Source organism: Hevea brasiliensis, chromosome 9 (genome assembly GCF_030052815.1).
Source record: "Hevea brasiliensis isolate MT/VB/25A 57/8 chromosome 9, ASM3005281v1, whole genome shotgun sequence".
In the NCBI taxonomy this organism is placed as follows: domain Eukaryota; kingdom Viridiplantae; phylum Streptophyta; class Magnoliopsida; order Malpighiales; family Euphorbiaceae; genus Hevea; species Hevea brasiliensis.
In genome coordinates this window covers 30,702,380-30,718,963 of record NC_079501.1, presented here as the reverse complement: position 1 = coordinate 30,718,963, position 16,584 = coordinate 30,702,380, and the positions used below count along the sequence as shown (strand labels likewise).

Here is a 16,584-nt window from a genome sequence, read left to right as displayed (position 1 = left end):
TAATTTGAACTAATTCATTATTTTAAAAATTTTAAATTTCTATCAACAAGAGTTAGTTTAGTTATAAAGCTGTTAGTTTAGTTATAAAACTCAATCAATGCTCTCGTTAACTCTATCAACTGCTCTTTTAATTCTATCAACTGTCTCTTTTAGTATGTAATATATAAACTTTATTGTAATCTTCGATAAGATTAGTAATGATATATCCTAATTTTAGATTGGAGAGTCTCCCTTCACCTAAACTATATATACATGATAAAATAATGTTTTATTTGGTATTAAATATAGGCAATTACAATGAGATTGAAGTATGGTATATCACTTGTACAAGTTACGTAAAGACTTGTATATTGCCCAAAGTTAAATTAAAGCAACATTATAAATTAACTTATAGCTACCCTTTATGAAAACCTTCTATTTTAGCTTATATTTATTCCAATAATGACTTAGAAAATTAAATACCTTCATGACTTGAGAATTAAGTCATTGCTGCAACCTATTCACAAACCACATATATATAAGCCAAGCCTGGCCCCGCAACCGGTCACCTTCAGCAGTCGTAGCCACCGTCTCATGTCCAAGACAATTGATTGATTTTACTATTGTTTACGCTTTCCACTATAGGCCTCAGGTCCCTTGGATTTACGTTCACCATTAGCCCATACTTCATAAACAGCGTGAGCGACATTTTTTGTTCCACACGGTGGCCTACCACCACTGATAGTCGGTGTCGCAACAACACCGCCGCAGCAATCGACTTCATTTGCAAATAAGCCAGATCTTTACCCAAGCAAATCCTTGGACCTGCATTAAACGCTACAAATTTATATGAATCTTGTACCTCAATTTTCTTACCATCCATTGACAACCACCTTTCTGGCTTGAATTCTAGACTATCTTCTCCCCATAAAAATTTCATGCGACCAATCGCATAAATTGAGTATGTTATAGATGATCCTGCCGGAACATGAACTCCGGTCGGTAAAACATCATCGGCCACTACATGTTTGGAGTCTTGTGGCACTGAAGGGTAAAGCCTTAATGTCTCAGACAATGCTGCCTTGAGGTATATCAATCGGTCAACTTCTTCAAACACTAATGGCTCCTCCAACCATTTTGAAATGTCATCGCCACGTGTCTCCAATAAAATGCTACAAATTTCAATGAGGATTTTCTCTTCCACTTTTGGGTGTTGACTGACCAACCAAAAGAACCAGCTCAGAGCAACTGATGATGTGTCACGACCCGCTAGAATAAAATTCAAAGCCACATGCTGGAGGAACTTGTCTGAGTAAGATTCTTTTTTCTTCATGAATCTGGACAACAGATCATCGTGAGGGTTCCCATTGCCATCTCCGTTCTGCTGACTCAGCAACTCAAGCTTACGGGTATTGATGATATCGGACAAGTATGTGTCAATGTGCTGAAGGCTCTGGCTCAAGCTGCTTTCCATTCCGAGCCGAAGCCATTTCTTGAGCTTCCACACAACTTCAGGCAAAATGAAGCGCTGCAGCGTGGCTTCCGTGGCTCGGTCAAAAGATACAGCGAAGCCGTTTTCGGGAAGCTCTGGGGACAGCGTTTGTGGGTCCTTGCCAAAAGCCAAGCCACAAATGTTATCAAAAGTGAGCCGGAGCAGCAAGTCTTGAAGATCAACCGGCTGGGCTCGGAGCTGAGCCGACTCAAGCATTGGACAAAATCTATTCTTAATGGCTCGGCTGACCCACCTAGCCATGGCTTGGCGCAGGGTCCTGGTGGTGAATTCCAGTGCGGCAGTCTTACGCTGGAAGAGCCACGTGTCTCCGTCAGAGTTGAAGATTCCATCTCCGAGCAAATCATGAAAAGCGGCTTGCCAATTAGGGCCCTTAGGATAATTATCAAACCTAGCCTTCAAGACGTGCTCCACATTCTGGGGGTCGCAGGTGACAGTCACAAGACCTTGCTTACCGGCAAGAAAGGGAATTGCACACGTGCAAGTCTGGTAAGTGCCAGCAGTGGAGCGGAGATTATCTGCAATCCAATCATGCATGCGATTAGCGTTGTCGATGAGACCAGGAAGGCTACCCAATAAGGGCCAAACACGTGGACCAGTAAGTGATCTGGAGACGACTTTCCACCAAAGCAAATAAGCCGTAACAGCTGATAGGATGATAAAAGCGGTGGAGATGTCCATGGAAGTAGCAGAAACGAAACCCTAAAAGGAAAAATAATAATAATAATAATAAATAATGCTTGGTGGGTTGTAACTTTCAACCTCGTAAAAATGCAGAAACTGAGAAGCTAAACATGAACGGTGGAGGAGAAGAAAGAAAACCCAGATTAGAGTGATGATGAGAAGAAGATCAATGGAGGAAGAGAGAAACCCAGAAAAGGTTATTGGAAAATAAGTTAAGTTGTGAGAGATAAGAGTGAAAAGAAGGTGATGTTTTATAGAGAAAGGGGAAGCAATTAATAAAGAAGGGAGATGACAGACTGTTGTTGTTAATTATGAAAATTTTCATGTCATTTCACTCCCTTTACAAGTGTCTCTCTCTAGCTACCTTCACTCATCATCAGCCATGCAAAAAAGAAACACGGCCATTAAATGCCAGCGGAGGCCGTTGAAGTTATTAAGGCTAAACAACCTGCTTTGACAAAGAGCCCATCTCAATTCTAAAATTTGTAAAAGAAGAAGAGATTTAACGCTATGTAATATATACGAAAGTCACAGAGACTGTTTTACTTTTCTATCTCTTAAAAAGAGATGCTTACCTCACCTAATTTTACAGAGAAGTGCAGCCTACTCCTTTAATTCTTGCATTCATTGAAGAGAGTGGGAGAAAAGGATAAATGATGTATAGTTGTGGAAACTAAGAGTGGAGAAATAGTTTTAGTGGGGGAGATTGAATATCATTTTCATTTAATAATAATAGTAAAGCCTTTCCAATGTATAAAAAAAATATTTATAGTAAAGCAAGCAATTTCGATTCATGAAATAAAATTATTTAAATTAAATAATTATAAAGTCTTTCAAACATATTATGATAAGTTTTCCACCTACCAGCATCACTTTGAAAATATATATATATATATATATATATATATATATATATATATATATATATATATATATATATATATATATATATATTTTAAACACCCTAAATGATCAATTAAGGTGGGGATTTTTTTTTCCTATATCCGACTCATGACATAAAATTTATGGTGAGACTTATCTATACATAAGTTACATATATTTATATTTTGAGTTCATACTAGGTCGAGTTTAAATAAGAATTTTTCAAATTTTAAGGAGATAACAAATGCTAAGATACAGGAAAATTATGAATGTGACTTGAAGAATTTAGAGATAGTTGAGGATCTCTATAAATTCGAGTTGCTACAAATTGAAGGGGACAACAACAATCTCAACTCAAATGATCAAAACGCACACTCAAGTTCAAGCTTAATTTCAATTTTCAGTCCTTGTCAATTTCAATTTTAAGCATTTTTCTTAAAATTTATGGCCTAACATTTCAATTTCAAACCTTATATTTTCTTCCCAATACATACTAAAATATAATTAAGATTTAAATTGCATTCCAGTAAATAAAAGAAATTTTTATTTCCTGCACTTTCTTTTCAATTCAACGAAACATAAAAATGATAAAGCCTATTCCTATATTATTTGATTTACCAGTTAAAGAGCACAAATATTTCTATATATATATTTTTTTTTATACATGATGTTAACTTCTTTAATTTTATTAACATAAAATTTTAAATTTACAATTCAAATATACACATAATAATGAAAATAATAGCTTAAAATTTCATGAAAATTTCTATGGATTCATAATTTATACATGCATATAATTACAAAAATGAAATAAAAGTTGTTAAAAATTAATAAAAATTTTATTCATATTTTCTTTATATATATTATTTAAAAGAAAAAAAAAAAAGAGTATAATAATAAAAGAAAAGGAATGAGAAAGGAAGTGGAGTAATGGCAAATACAAAGTTGCCACGTACATTAAAAAACTGATAATTCTAAACGTGATGGCTATTTTGTAGGTTTATCGCATCACCATCATCATCATTAATTAATTTGCAGCTTCACCTGTTTTAACGGTGTCGTTTTTATTGCTGATAGCTATAGAAAACGTACTTCCTTAACCGACCCCGTTTCTCAACATGTCCTTTAACCCAAATTTCTTCTAACATTAATATTCTTGTATCCATCCCCACATTTGAAACTTTAATTTTAAACCATATAATAGCATCGGTGTATGAGATTTCTAGATCAGAATACCCTTATAAAAATAGCATCATTTTAATAATTTAATTTCCTTCCAAAAATAATTATTAGGTGACAAATCTTTATTTTGTAATAAATACTTGTGTTTCAACTATTTTGTGTATTTAATTACTACAAGCTCCAACCCCCTCCAACTCATTAATTCTTGAGTTACTCATGCAACTCCAATTCTCGTCATGTCAATACGCGTGTATGTGTTTATATATATATATATATATATATATATATATATATATATCATTGCTGGCTGTATATATGTAAATTAAATTATATTAAAAAAATATTTTTTGTATTTTTTAATTTTTAGGGTACTCAAAAAATAAGTGAATAAAAAATATTTTTTTATTTATAAGCTCTAAATATAAGTTGATTTGCTTGTTTAAAATAATTTTTAAATTTATAAATTAAGTTTATAAGCTAAAAATAAAATGTTAGAATCCAACTTTTTATTTTGGTACTCATAAGTTAGTTTAATTAAATATTTTACTATATTATTCTTATTTAATTTTTAAAATTTTATCATAAAACTCATTTAATATCTTTTTTCAGTTATTTTAATAATAAATATGCTTATAAACTATTTTTTATCAAACAAATCAACTTCTTATCAGTCACTTATAAATATTTTAATTAAACACGTACTAATTAAAATTTTAAATATTTACGAGTATAAATTAACTTATAAGTACTAGATGCTTGTAAGTTAATTTTTATAAGTTAAGTTAAATACTCTCTAAGTCATTTTCAATAAAAAAAATTATTTCTTTTTTTGTAAAAAGAAAATTATTTTCTGAATTTTAATAATTTTATTAAAATATAAAAATATTTATATATGTATGATATTTATAGAAAATATTTTTTTATATAAATTATTTTTTATAAAAAAATGGAATTTAAATTAAATATAATTTAATTGTTTTTTATATTTGTAATTTGATGGTCATGATGATATAATAGTAAATTAATTTTATATATATACATTTATGTATTGTGCAAGTGATCGAGTGAGCATGGAGTGGCAGGCAAAAGAAAGTCGGCAAACAATTTTCCATCTACCATTTTGACTTGGTTGAAGCTAAAGTTGGCCAAGGCCCCATAATTGTTAAGGTAGGATCTTATAATGAAGTACATTTAATGCTTTAATAATTCACAAAAAAGCTGTTAATAATGGCCAATGAAGTCAATCTATCCATCTCTCCTCTAAAACCGTTTCTCATCTAGTCCTCTTCTTCCAAAGGCATTTGTGAGGAGTAGCCGGCTTCTGAAACTTTTTTTTTTTTTTTTTAACTTTGTGTCTATTTTTGTTCATATTTTCTGTGAATAATCGGTTCCCTTTTCACATTGGTCTAGTTTTTATTTATTTATTTATTTAATTTATGCTTTGAAGTTCATCAAAGACCCAATGATCCTTGGTTGAGAGGTGTTTTAAAAGTTGTTAGATGAATTTTTGTGTTTTGGATAGGTATGAATTTGTGGAGCAATTTTTTCACTATAAGAAAAACAGAATATTGTGACAAATTTTTTGGGATGAAAATATTCCATTACAAATTAGAGACAGATTTATGACAAATTACATCATTGGATGGATTGTGATGGAATACTCATCACAAATTTTTCAGTTATTTTTTTAATATTTTAATTATTAACTGAAAGAATATTTCATATATAAGCCGTCACAAATTTATGACAGATAGATTTATCTGTAACTAATTTGTGATAGAAAAATATTGCCGTAAAAAACTTTATAATGAAATAAATCTGTGACAGAAAATAATTATCCGTCACAAATTTTTGACGAAAAATGTAATTTGGTCACAAAGTTTGTGACGGAATATATTATTCCATTACAAATTTGTAACGAATCAACTTGTCCATCACAAATTTTTGACGACATAATATATTTTGTCACAAATTTTGTGACGAAATTATGTTTTTCGTTAAAAATTTATGATAGATAACTTAATCTATCTCAAAAGTTCAACTTTGAAAATTAGAATTTCTTAACAAAACAATCGATACTCTTTTTTTCTTTTTCCCTTCCCAGTAGTTTGTGTTTTAGAATAAGAGCAGATTGTAGAATGACATTTAATTAAAAATTATTTAAGTTATGAGTAAATTAAAAATATTATTACTTTGTTGTTAGAATATCAAAAAAAATGGAAAGAATTAATTTTGTGACTAATTATACTTTGTTACAAATTTGTAACAGACTAATCCATTACAAATTTATGACAGACTAATCACAAATTTATAACGAATAGCTTTCTGTAAAAAAAAATTAGCCACAAGAATTTGTGACAAACAATAATTTGTGATGAATTTGCCGTCACTAATCCATCCCAATTATGTGACAGATTCGTGTTTTGACTAGTCAATATTTTGTGATGGACGAATAAATATCGTCATAAATTTGTGATGAATTTTTCTCATTTGTCACCAAAAATTTGTTAGAAGCAGAATTGTAACGTTAAATTTTCTATCAAAAATTTAATTTATGACGAATTTTTCCATCATAAATATGATTTTTTCTTGTAATATGTTGGTGTTTATCTTTTTCTAATTGAGTCTAGTAATACAGTTTGTTGCTTTAATGAAATTAATAATCCAATTATTTCGTGTTCATCATATGTAATAAATTTCTAGATAATTAAATTAGGTATGAAAGATCTAAAGAGTTGTTCCACCACTTTAAAGATTTATCTATCTTATCACTTTAAAAATTTATCTATCTTATCACACCCACCTTTTAGTTTAATTTTATTTAAGATCAGTGAACTTTGTATCGTGCTTCTTTTATCGTATCATTTTTTTCATGTCTGATCTCAATAAGAGGGGTCTTGTTCTTTCCATGCTATTTGTATTAATATGAATTTCATCAATGAAATCTTAATTTATTTTTCTTGAAAATAATTTTGTTTTAAATTATTATATTAAAATTTCATTTAATGTAAATAAAGTTTATGAAATTAGCGAGTTTCATTTATAAACTTGAATTAATATGTACAAAATAAATTACTAATTCATAAGACTGCAATTCTGAAATAAACGAAATGTCCATAATTGAATTTTCCATCAAATTAATTGAAATTTTTTTTTAATTATTTTTCAAAATAAATATAAGAGAATTGTTAATTAATTGACCCACACTTTCTTACTCAAATATTAATTGGTCCAAAAATAGAGTACAGTCTTCTGTACAAAGACAATGTGATTAGAGGGCAAACCCCACATTGCTTGCCTTAGATATTGGTGTCGTGAACTTTTCTTCGGATATTTTTAACAAATTGTCCCGAGCTTTTTCAATGCCCTGTGGCCATGCAAGAAAATAAATAAATAAATAATCTATTATGATTTAATATAAAAATTAGAATTATTGAGAAGTAAATCCAAAAATTATAGAATGCAACAATGATTTATTAATATTTTTATTATAAAATTATGTAAATTATGTGGACATGTACGAACCTTGTCTACACCCATGAAGTTTTCAACTGACAAGAAATGGCCAGGGCCAGCCTCTATGGGCCTCTACTATTAAAATCGCAGACAATATTGGACATATTCTCTTTCATAGCTAAAAATTAAATGCTGTCACCGTCTTGAAGAAGCAGCTCAGCTAAACCCCAGGCTCAAATAACTGGTACTGGAACCATCCATGTTTAGTTTCATCATTTCCACTCAAATTTATGTTGAGCCTCAAGAGATTGTTTTGTCATCGTTTCTCGACTTCAATCTGTAACATAAAATACTCAAAACTTCATTATCAGACTTCTTCACTACTTGCCTCCATCCAAATTTTCAAGATGAGGTTGGCTTGCGCTTCAACCACTTCACACGGTGTCTTCAAACTCCCGTTGCTTTTACTGGACTACAGCTCCTTGGACCAGCAAGTTGGCTAATGTCAAATATGAATGCAAGTATAATTATCTTTCAACCTGACAGAAACATTCCACCTTCCTACAGATTTTTAACCTGTTCATAGAAACATAGCACAGTAATAGAAGTAGAACATGCAAATTAAACACCTTGGATGAAAGAAATATACATGTACCAGTTCATTGCAAAGGATGAAATGTATAAACCAAAAAGCTGAGGTTTAACACCTTCTCCTTGATGATTATCCACATAAATAGCAATCAGAAAACAGGGGAAAACAATTGATCTCAAAACAATTAGATAGCTAGTCACAGTATAATTTTGATAATATACATGAACATTTACAATTGTATGAATCAAGCTAAGAACTACAATAAATAGAGCCCAACTTTCAACAAGTATTCATTCCTAATCAAGCATTTTCAAAATCTATAACCCCCTTACAGAACTTTGCCAAACCTCAACAGATTGCTGATCCTTCCTTGTTACAAACATCTTGCTTCCCCCAAAAGCCAAGTTGGTTATTCTTGATCCTCCCATATCTTTTGCTCTCCCCATCAAATTCCTCCTGAAGACCCTATTTGGCAACCCATCTTCGCTTTTCTTGGAAGAATTCATGGCAACCTCAGACCAAAGCTCAACATCTCCTCCTTTACTACAAAATAATTGATTCCCGTAAGACTCAATCTTGCACCCAACTCCTTCTTTCTTGACATTCAGCATTTTCCTCTTATCGCCCAAGCAAATCCAAGGATTACTATCGCCATCACCCAATTTCCTCAAATCTGTGTAAAAGACCTCTCCTGAATTGACACCAACTTTAAAGATAGCTGACAAACTATCTGAAACAGTAATATCAGAGAAACAATCAACTCTCTCTTTCAGTTCCCAAATCACATTTCCAGACCTTATATCCCACAATTTCACATTTCCCAACATACCAGAGGGTCCGCTATGAGAACCAGATGCCATTACCACGTTATAGCTCTCTACCCACTTCAATTTTGTGGCTGGAATGGCTGAGTCAAGATCTGCACCGTATATCTCGCAGTGAGCAATCTCGGTTACTGGCGAAAATGATTGCAAATCGTAAACCATGATCGAGTTAGAGTTCCTGCGACCTGACTCGAAACTTGTGAACAAGAAATCTGGAGACGATCCAATTGCCTGAACTGTGGAGCTCGATTGGGTCACGTTTTCCCAACACAAAGTTTCCCTTACAAAACCCTTTTCCAGATCGAGAATTTGCATTCCCGAGAAATCGGTGGCTCCCGCGGCTGCCAGAGTTGGTTTAATGGCCAAGAGAGAATCGATCGCCGTGAACTGGGTCAGGATCGTTGACTTTATGCGCAAGGCCCAATCGAAAGACGTTATTTTGCTGCCATGAGCGACGTGAAGGGTCCCAAATGACGTCGTGGCCATGGCGGAAGTGAAATCGCGGCCGTTCAAGGGCAAAGTTTGCGACTTTTCGAGGTTGAAAGCATCAAATTGACAAGGATTCGATAGAGAGTTAATTAACAGAGACTCGATATTATAAAATTTGGATTCTGCAATCAAATCTTCAAGATCAAAAGATTTAGCCTTTGAAGGGAGATTCCCAGTTCTCAAAAGAGAGAGTAGGACAGAGAACAACTCAGGGTCTCTGTCGATGAACAGAGGACCAAGACCCAGTTGAGTAGGATGAGCAAAATGGGAGAAGAGAGATTTGGGTCCAGCTAGAGCTAAGGTTTGTTTTGTGGTCTGAAAGATTTGGCCACCAACATCGATGGTGATAATATCTGATTGTGGACCAATGCCTCGAGAGCGATTAAGTTGGTCATTTTGAGAGGCCATTGTTGTGATAAAAGGAGGCATTCTTCTTCCTATTGTTTCTCCTTTGAAAACTCTTACAACGCTAGAGAGCGTTTGTTGAGGAGGAGGTATTGAGATGGTGGGTGGCGGTTGTGGAAGTGGGGGAGGTGAATGGTGGTTTATAGCGAGCAATAATGGATGTGTTCTAGAAGGTCAAGGGATGTGTTCGTGGTCAAAAAGAAAACGTGGACAGGAAGAAGGATCCTTTGTCTGGAAGAAGAGAACTCTTAACAACAGAAACACATTCAGCCGTTGAAACGAAGCCATCCAACGTAGACCAGTTGTATGTCCTCTGCCTCTTTTGTTTTACAGCTACAAAAATGTGGATTGTCTCTCTCTTAATTTATAGCATTTGTTATAACTTAATAATTGTTAACCACTTGAATGCTATGCATTATGTGTTAATACTCATAAATCCTTGTTAGACATTACAAATACTCTGTCTGATCAAATAATGTTTGAATTTGATGCAAACGAAATAAAGAGTATGACACATTCAGGGCAATTTATGTCATATTCTGCATTAGATTTAGGTAATGGCGGAAACAGAGGTGCAAGAATGGGGTGGATGTACCACATGATTAACTTATTGTTTGGTGTGTGCATATTGTCATACGTATGTCAATATGTGTTAGGATTAATAGTAGCAAACATATTGCCATAGCTATTAAACTCGGACCAAATTGATTAGTTAAATCAATGAATCGATTTTTAAATTAGTTTAGATTTATAGTTGGATTAGACAAAAAAAAAAGTAATTCAGTATGATCTAGTTAAATCGATGAATCAGTGTGATCTGATTGATCTGAATGATTTAATTATTCAAATTTTATTTAAGCGTTGATATAAAAAATTAAACTCAAAATCGCATAAAATGTTTTTAAAATTAAAATCAATTAAGCTAACTTATGATTATGAGTTTTTTATTTTAATATATTTATTTTTTTAAAATATATTTAATATTTTATAAATATATATTTAATATTTTATAAATATTAAAAAGAGAATTATACATTTATAGAAATCTTTATATATTATATTACTTAATATTTTTATATAAAATTTAAAAATATTATTAAAATTTATTAAATATAACCGAAGAAATATTAAAATTTTATTTTAAATAATTAAAATTTAATTAATTTTATTTATTTATTTATATTAATAAGTATTATATTAACAAATTTTTAATTAATTTATATATATTTAATTAATTTTTAATGACCATAGTGATTAATTATTAATCTACCTTAAATTACTGATTTATTCACCTAATCCTTTGTATTTATTTACTAGAAATTTAGAGCAACCAAATATCTAGAATCAATATTTTGACCATAAAATAGATATAATATGATATGCGTTAATGTCATGACGAAGGGACGATTGTTACCTTATCTTATGTTTTGTCATGACTTACGTACATATTTACACAAGCGAGAGAGCAGCCAAATGACCATATGGCTTTCTGGGAAAGCACAAACTTGACGTCAATCCTCCAAGAAAATGTTGCCTTTGAATATATATTGTTTGGTGGGTCCTGTATGGCTTGCCTTCCTTTTAATAAAATTGGTCAACACACCCAAAGTTAAATTATAGCTAAATATGCTATTCAATAAAGCATATATAGTTATTGTTTATATATTTAGTTATTATTCCGTGACCATGATCATAGAAATCATCAATTTTCACGTTGGACTCAATTTTCTTATTTGGAATAAAGAATTTTAGAATAATTTAATTTAATTAATTTCTTTTTTATTAATATTACATATGGAATGAATCTGATTATAAAATAATATTTGATAAGTAATAGTTAACAAATTGAAATACATTTATACGGATTACTCTATCTATCTGAATAATTGATCTCAACTAGAAGAAATTATTAGGTGCATCCAATGCATATACACATTTTCTCACAATCATGTAGGACTCATTTTCTATTTTTTAATGCTTCTGATGCTTCTGATGTATCTAATAATTAGCTCTCAACTAGAGACGAAAAACTAGTAATTGATATATATAAAATCATTTGGTCTCTGCAGAAAAAGAATTTTACTTTAATTGTAGCTTTTTTCAGATTTCTAAACAAAGCATTAAAAAAAAAAAAAAAGACAAATGAATTCAATTCTTTTTAATTTAAAAAATTTTCTCTAGATTATAATTAAATTACATAATAACCATTGTTGATGAAAAGTTCTTCTCTCTCTGTTGAAACTTGAAAATGATCGACTTTCTTATAATCATTATTGGAGATAGCTTTTTATTTCGATTACAATTTAAACCAATTAAACTTTGATCTAGTTACAATTTAAATTAATTAAACTTTTGTTAATTTCAATCTAATTTTGATTATGATCAAATCTACCTAGGTAATTGTCATGCCTATTAAATCAACTGAAAGGACTCAACTTTTAATTCCAGCTATATCAAGACACTAATCATTAGAAAACAAGTAACTTTTTCCATTAACCCTAAAATCATACTCTGTACTCTCCTTCTCTGCACCATTAAAGCCATGTTCTTAATTTAAACATCAGAATGGTCCCTTCCCTCCCAGGATCCACCTAGACCACTTCTCTGCTTTCTTAGCCATGTGTACCAAAAAGTTATTACAACTATCAGCAGTGTATTTATCATTTTCTAGAAAAAAAATTTATACTGGTTCAACAATATAAAACTAACACTGACTACAAGAAGAACATAAGCCAACTTTGGCAGAATTTTATCTTTCACTGGCATGTTATAAAGTCAATTTCCATCTTCTTTGTAATTATTAATGTAAAACTGTCCTATTCATCATCTTTTATATTACATGTGAAATGAATAACAACACAAAAATATCTAACAAACACTGTTATGTCATCTTTCTGCCTAAAGAGACATAATACTCTATCTGTACTAAGTAAGCAAACAAGTGCAAAACATTACCACCTGCCTCTGTTTTCAGGTCACGAAGGACTCAAAAACAGCCTTCATTTCAGAGTCAGTTTGGATTCCTTGCATAACACCCTAAAAATTCACTGCAATTGGCTTCAGCAAGCGGGGTTGGGGTGCATTTTGCAGCCAATGAAGATCTGCTGGGTGGCACCAGGAGATGCAATTAAATACTAGCTAACCTACACCTGGCTGCATCACGGGAAAGGACCAATTCTTGCCGGCTCCATCCTCCTTCCCAACATCACTTTCACTTCCATTAGCCCACCAGCCTGGACCAGTATTAGGCTTATGGGAATCTCCTCCATCAGCATTATCAAAGTTGAATTCTTTAAGAGAGCCAAGAGTTATGGATCGATGCTTCTGATGTCGTGGTGCCTTCTCCTCATCTGTTGAAGTCATCTCTGGTGTGTCATTAGATGTTTCACCAACACCGGACTCAAAATTATTCATTATTTCAGTATAGTTTACTTCTTTTGCAGCTGTTGTTCCATTTTCGATAAAGACTGGCACGACTTTTACAGGGCATGATGGCTTCTCTTCTACACATCTCAAGACATCTTCAGCAGTTAATTCAAAAGAGACTCTACGGTCAGTAATTTCATCATTCTGGTTTCTATTGTTCGAATGTGATTGTGATACAAAATCAGAAAATTGATGATCCTGAGGAAAGGTGCAAGATGCAGGCCTTGCAGCATCTGGGGTCAAAGTTCCTGAACCTTCGTGTGATCCCCATTCATGAGTGGAGAGGCTATCAAGGTTCAAGAGTTTTGGAGGGTCAGCCATTTGGAACTCAAGAAAGTGAGGGCCGCCAGCAGTGAACTCACCATCGGGGAAAGGAGATGATGTGCCTGATCCAGATATGCCTGAACTAGGTGAAATCAACTGGCCAACTGGGCTTCCTGGATAAAATTGGTAAGACTGAAATTCATAGTTTGATAATGGGAATCGCAGACCAGCCTCGCCATTTCTGACACTGGGGTCAAGTAGCTGAGCAAAAGGTACCTCGGGTGAGGATGGTGTAGTCAAGTGTACAGACTCAGGAGGTGGAGTGAAAGGAGCAGTTGATGGTTCAGTTGTGAAAGTTGAGAATACAGGTGGTGAGACTAACTGGGTTTCGTGGGCATAAGGGCCAATAGCAAAAATGGAGGCAGGCCCACTGGGAGAGTAAATATTGGCAGATATAGAGGTGCGAGACAGTACACCAGCTGGTGACTGTGAAGCAGAAGGAGTTTCTGATTGAAGGAAAGATGCAGGAGATGAGGGAGGTGCAACAAAGGGAAGTGTGATGGAAGGTTCTTGGGTTGGATTTTCAGCTACAGAAGTATCATTTCCAGGAGCAGATGTTTCAGGAACAAGGTCTGCATGCCCAATTCTCTTTTTGTGTCTATGATGTCCAAAACACCAGTATACACTCCAGCAGCTTCCCCATCTTCCCTTCTGCATATGCAAAAAAAATATATAAAAAAATTTATCATAATGAAATCATATTGCAAGCACTTCTATGCCCCTTCTAATTTGGTACCAGGGAACATAAAATTAAAAATCTCTAGCTGCTCAAGTGTATCAGACATTATTAGAAAATATTTTAACCAAGTCTGATAAATAACAAATGACAATTAAATTAGAAGCATATATAGCATAAACAGAGAAGCACAATTAAAAACAATTGTAAGAACTCTTCTCCATCGCAACATAGCATGCAGTTTCATTTAAGGTAAAGCACACCTACCAAATTATCCTAATTAGAAAGTTACTGAATATATAGATATATCTTGATAAACATGTAACTAATGAAATTATGAGTACAACTGCTGCAGTAAACGGTATCTCTCTCCTTGGATTTTCTTCCTTCTCTTCACTATCAAAATCTTGCAACATTAGGTCTGTTATACCCACATCATCATTCAATATCCTCCAAGACAGATTACATGATGAGATTTGAAATGGATCATAGATGACATCACAGCCTTACTCCAAAATGAATTTGTTACACTATTCCCATTTTGTCTAGGCCATTTCCATACTAAAATTACCTTATTTATTAGCATACACCAAAATTAACACTAGACCAGTAACACTACTCCATCAGCCAATGTTCAAGAGAGGAAAAATATATTCACCTTTCTGTAAGGTAAAAAAAAAATCCGAGAAAATATATTTTCCGATGATAAATTTTACAGAACACCACCAATTATTCAACAATATAATACTGTACAGAAGCTCCCAACTTCACCTTCAAAAACTAAACAGCTCATGCTAAAGCAACATGCTTCGCTTAACAAAAATCGAACTTTGAATACTAAAAGAAGGTTTATCATCATCATATTATATTTGAAGCACTTCACTACTTTTGAAAGCAAAATCTATCTCAATTTTTGCTTCCAAGATAAATAAATTATAAGTGCTTAGCTGAAATCAACACCTCATTAAACCACAATCAATCAACAAAACCAATCACCAATAGATCTCCAAGCTACAAAATTTAAAAACCCGACTTAATTTTATGCATAAATATTTCTAAAGTGATCGACACCTGAAATTCATACCAAGAACTATCTCATCGAATGAACGAAACTTGAAAATAACCAAAACAAATGCATAAATCAATAAAAATAATAAAAAAAAAAAACTGAAGTACCTGAACCGTGTCTTGAGGAGCACGATTTTCGGCGGAAGCGATCGCAGAGGCGGCAGCGTTTATGGTGTCGAGAGCGTTGTTGGAAGGTCTAGAGTCTCCATTAACGGCTCTCATCTGAGAAGTATTTGCAGGAAAACTAAGAATTTTCTCGAGAAAATGAAATGAAAAATGGAAATCTGAGTTTTGTTTTTGAGTGAATTTCATTATATACATTTAAAAAATATACACTGTTCTATAAGCGGAAAGGGTCAAACACGGCATTGAGTTGTTCCTTCTTTTTCCATATAACACTAAAGAAAAATAATATAATTTATTAAAAAAATAATATAAATACATAAATTTTTTCATTATAATTAATAATTAAAATATATTTATCGTATATATAATAATTATATTAAAAAAATTCTTCCGGTCAAGAGTTAGGATTTCCACTTTTTTTATTTTATATTTAATTTATTTTTAATAATTTGTGAATTTATATTTTAAGAATAAATTTAACTCATAAAAATATAAAATTTTTCATTTATTGATTAATTTAAATGTCATATTAACAGGATAAGATCATTTAAATTAAAATAATTATTATTTTATTATAAATAATTTATTTTGAAATTTCTAATGCATAAATATAATGAAATAAAATTTTACACTAAAAAATTATTTTAACTAATGGACTTAATAATAATAATAACTAAAGGAGTGAGACGTGAGGGGTAGTTTTGTCCAATAGTTAAAAAAAAAAAAAAAAGAATTGTTTCGTCAATATGTGCACGTGTGAGTATGGAAGCATCCAGTTCTTGAAAGCTTTCGTGCGCACATCAACTACTGGTCACCCAAGAGGACCGCCCCCTGCCCTAAATAGTTCTTCCTCCTTTCCCGCCATTTTAAACTAAATTCTACCTCTTTTTTCTCTCTTTCCTCAATTCTCCTTTTTTTTTTTATGAAAATAATAATTTAATTATAATATTTTAGTATTACT

At 32.2% G+C, this 16,584-nt stretch overlaps 3 protein-coding genes across 3 annotated transcripts; all 3 read right to left on the bottom strand.

The window, feature by feature from the left end:
* Window positions 1–249: 249 nt before the first annotated feature.
* On the bottom strand, window positions 250–2,424 carry LOC110636275 (cytochrome P450 86A22-like). The gene has a single exon (XM_021785923.2). The coding sequence runs from the start codon at window positions 2,168–2,170 to the stop codon at window positions 572–574; it is 1,599 nt and encodes a 532-aa protein (XP_021641615.2). The 5' UTR covers window positions 2,171–2,424; the 3' UTR covers window positions 250–571.
* A 5,904-nt stretch (window positions 2,425–8,328) lies between these two features.
* Window positions 8,329–10,362, bottom strand: LOC110636276 (BTB/POZ domain-containing protein At5g41330). Its single transcript, XM_021785924.2, has one exon. It carries the CDS (start codon window positions 10,025–10,027, stop codon window positions 8,603–8,605), a length of 1,425 nt encoding a protein of 474 aa, XP_021641616.2. The 5' UTR covers window positions 10,028–10,362; the 3' UTR covers window positions 8,329–8,602.
* A 2,369-nt stretch (window positions 10,363–12,731) lies between these two features.
* LOC110648828 (uncharacterized) lies at window positions 12,732–15,801 on the bottom strand. Its single transcript, XM_021803184.2, has 2 exons — window positions 15,606–15,801; window positions 12,732–14,404 (listed from the first exon to the last, which is right to left on the bottom strand). Exons 1-2 carry the CDS (start codon window positions 15,717–15,719, stop codon window positions 13,142–13,144), a joined length of 1,377 nt encoding a protein of 458 aa, XP_021658876.2. The 5' UTR covers window positions 15,720–15,801; the 3' UTR covers window positions 12,732–13,141.
* Between the last annotated feature and the right edge of the window lie 783 nt (window positions 15,802–16,584).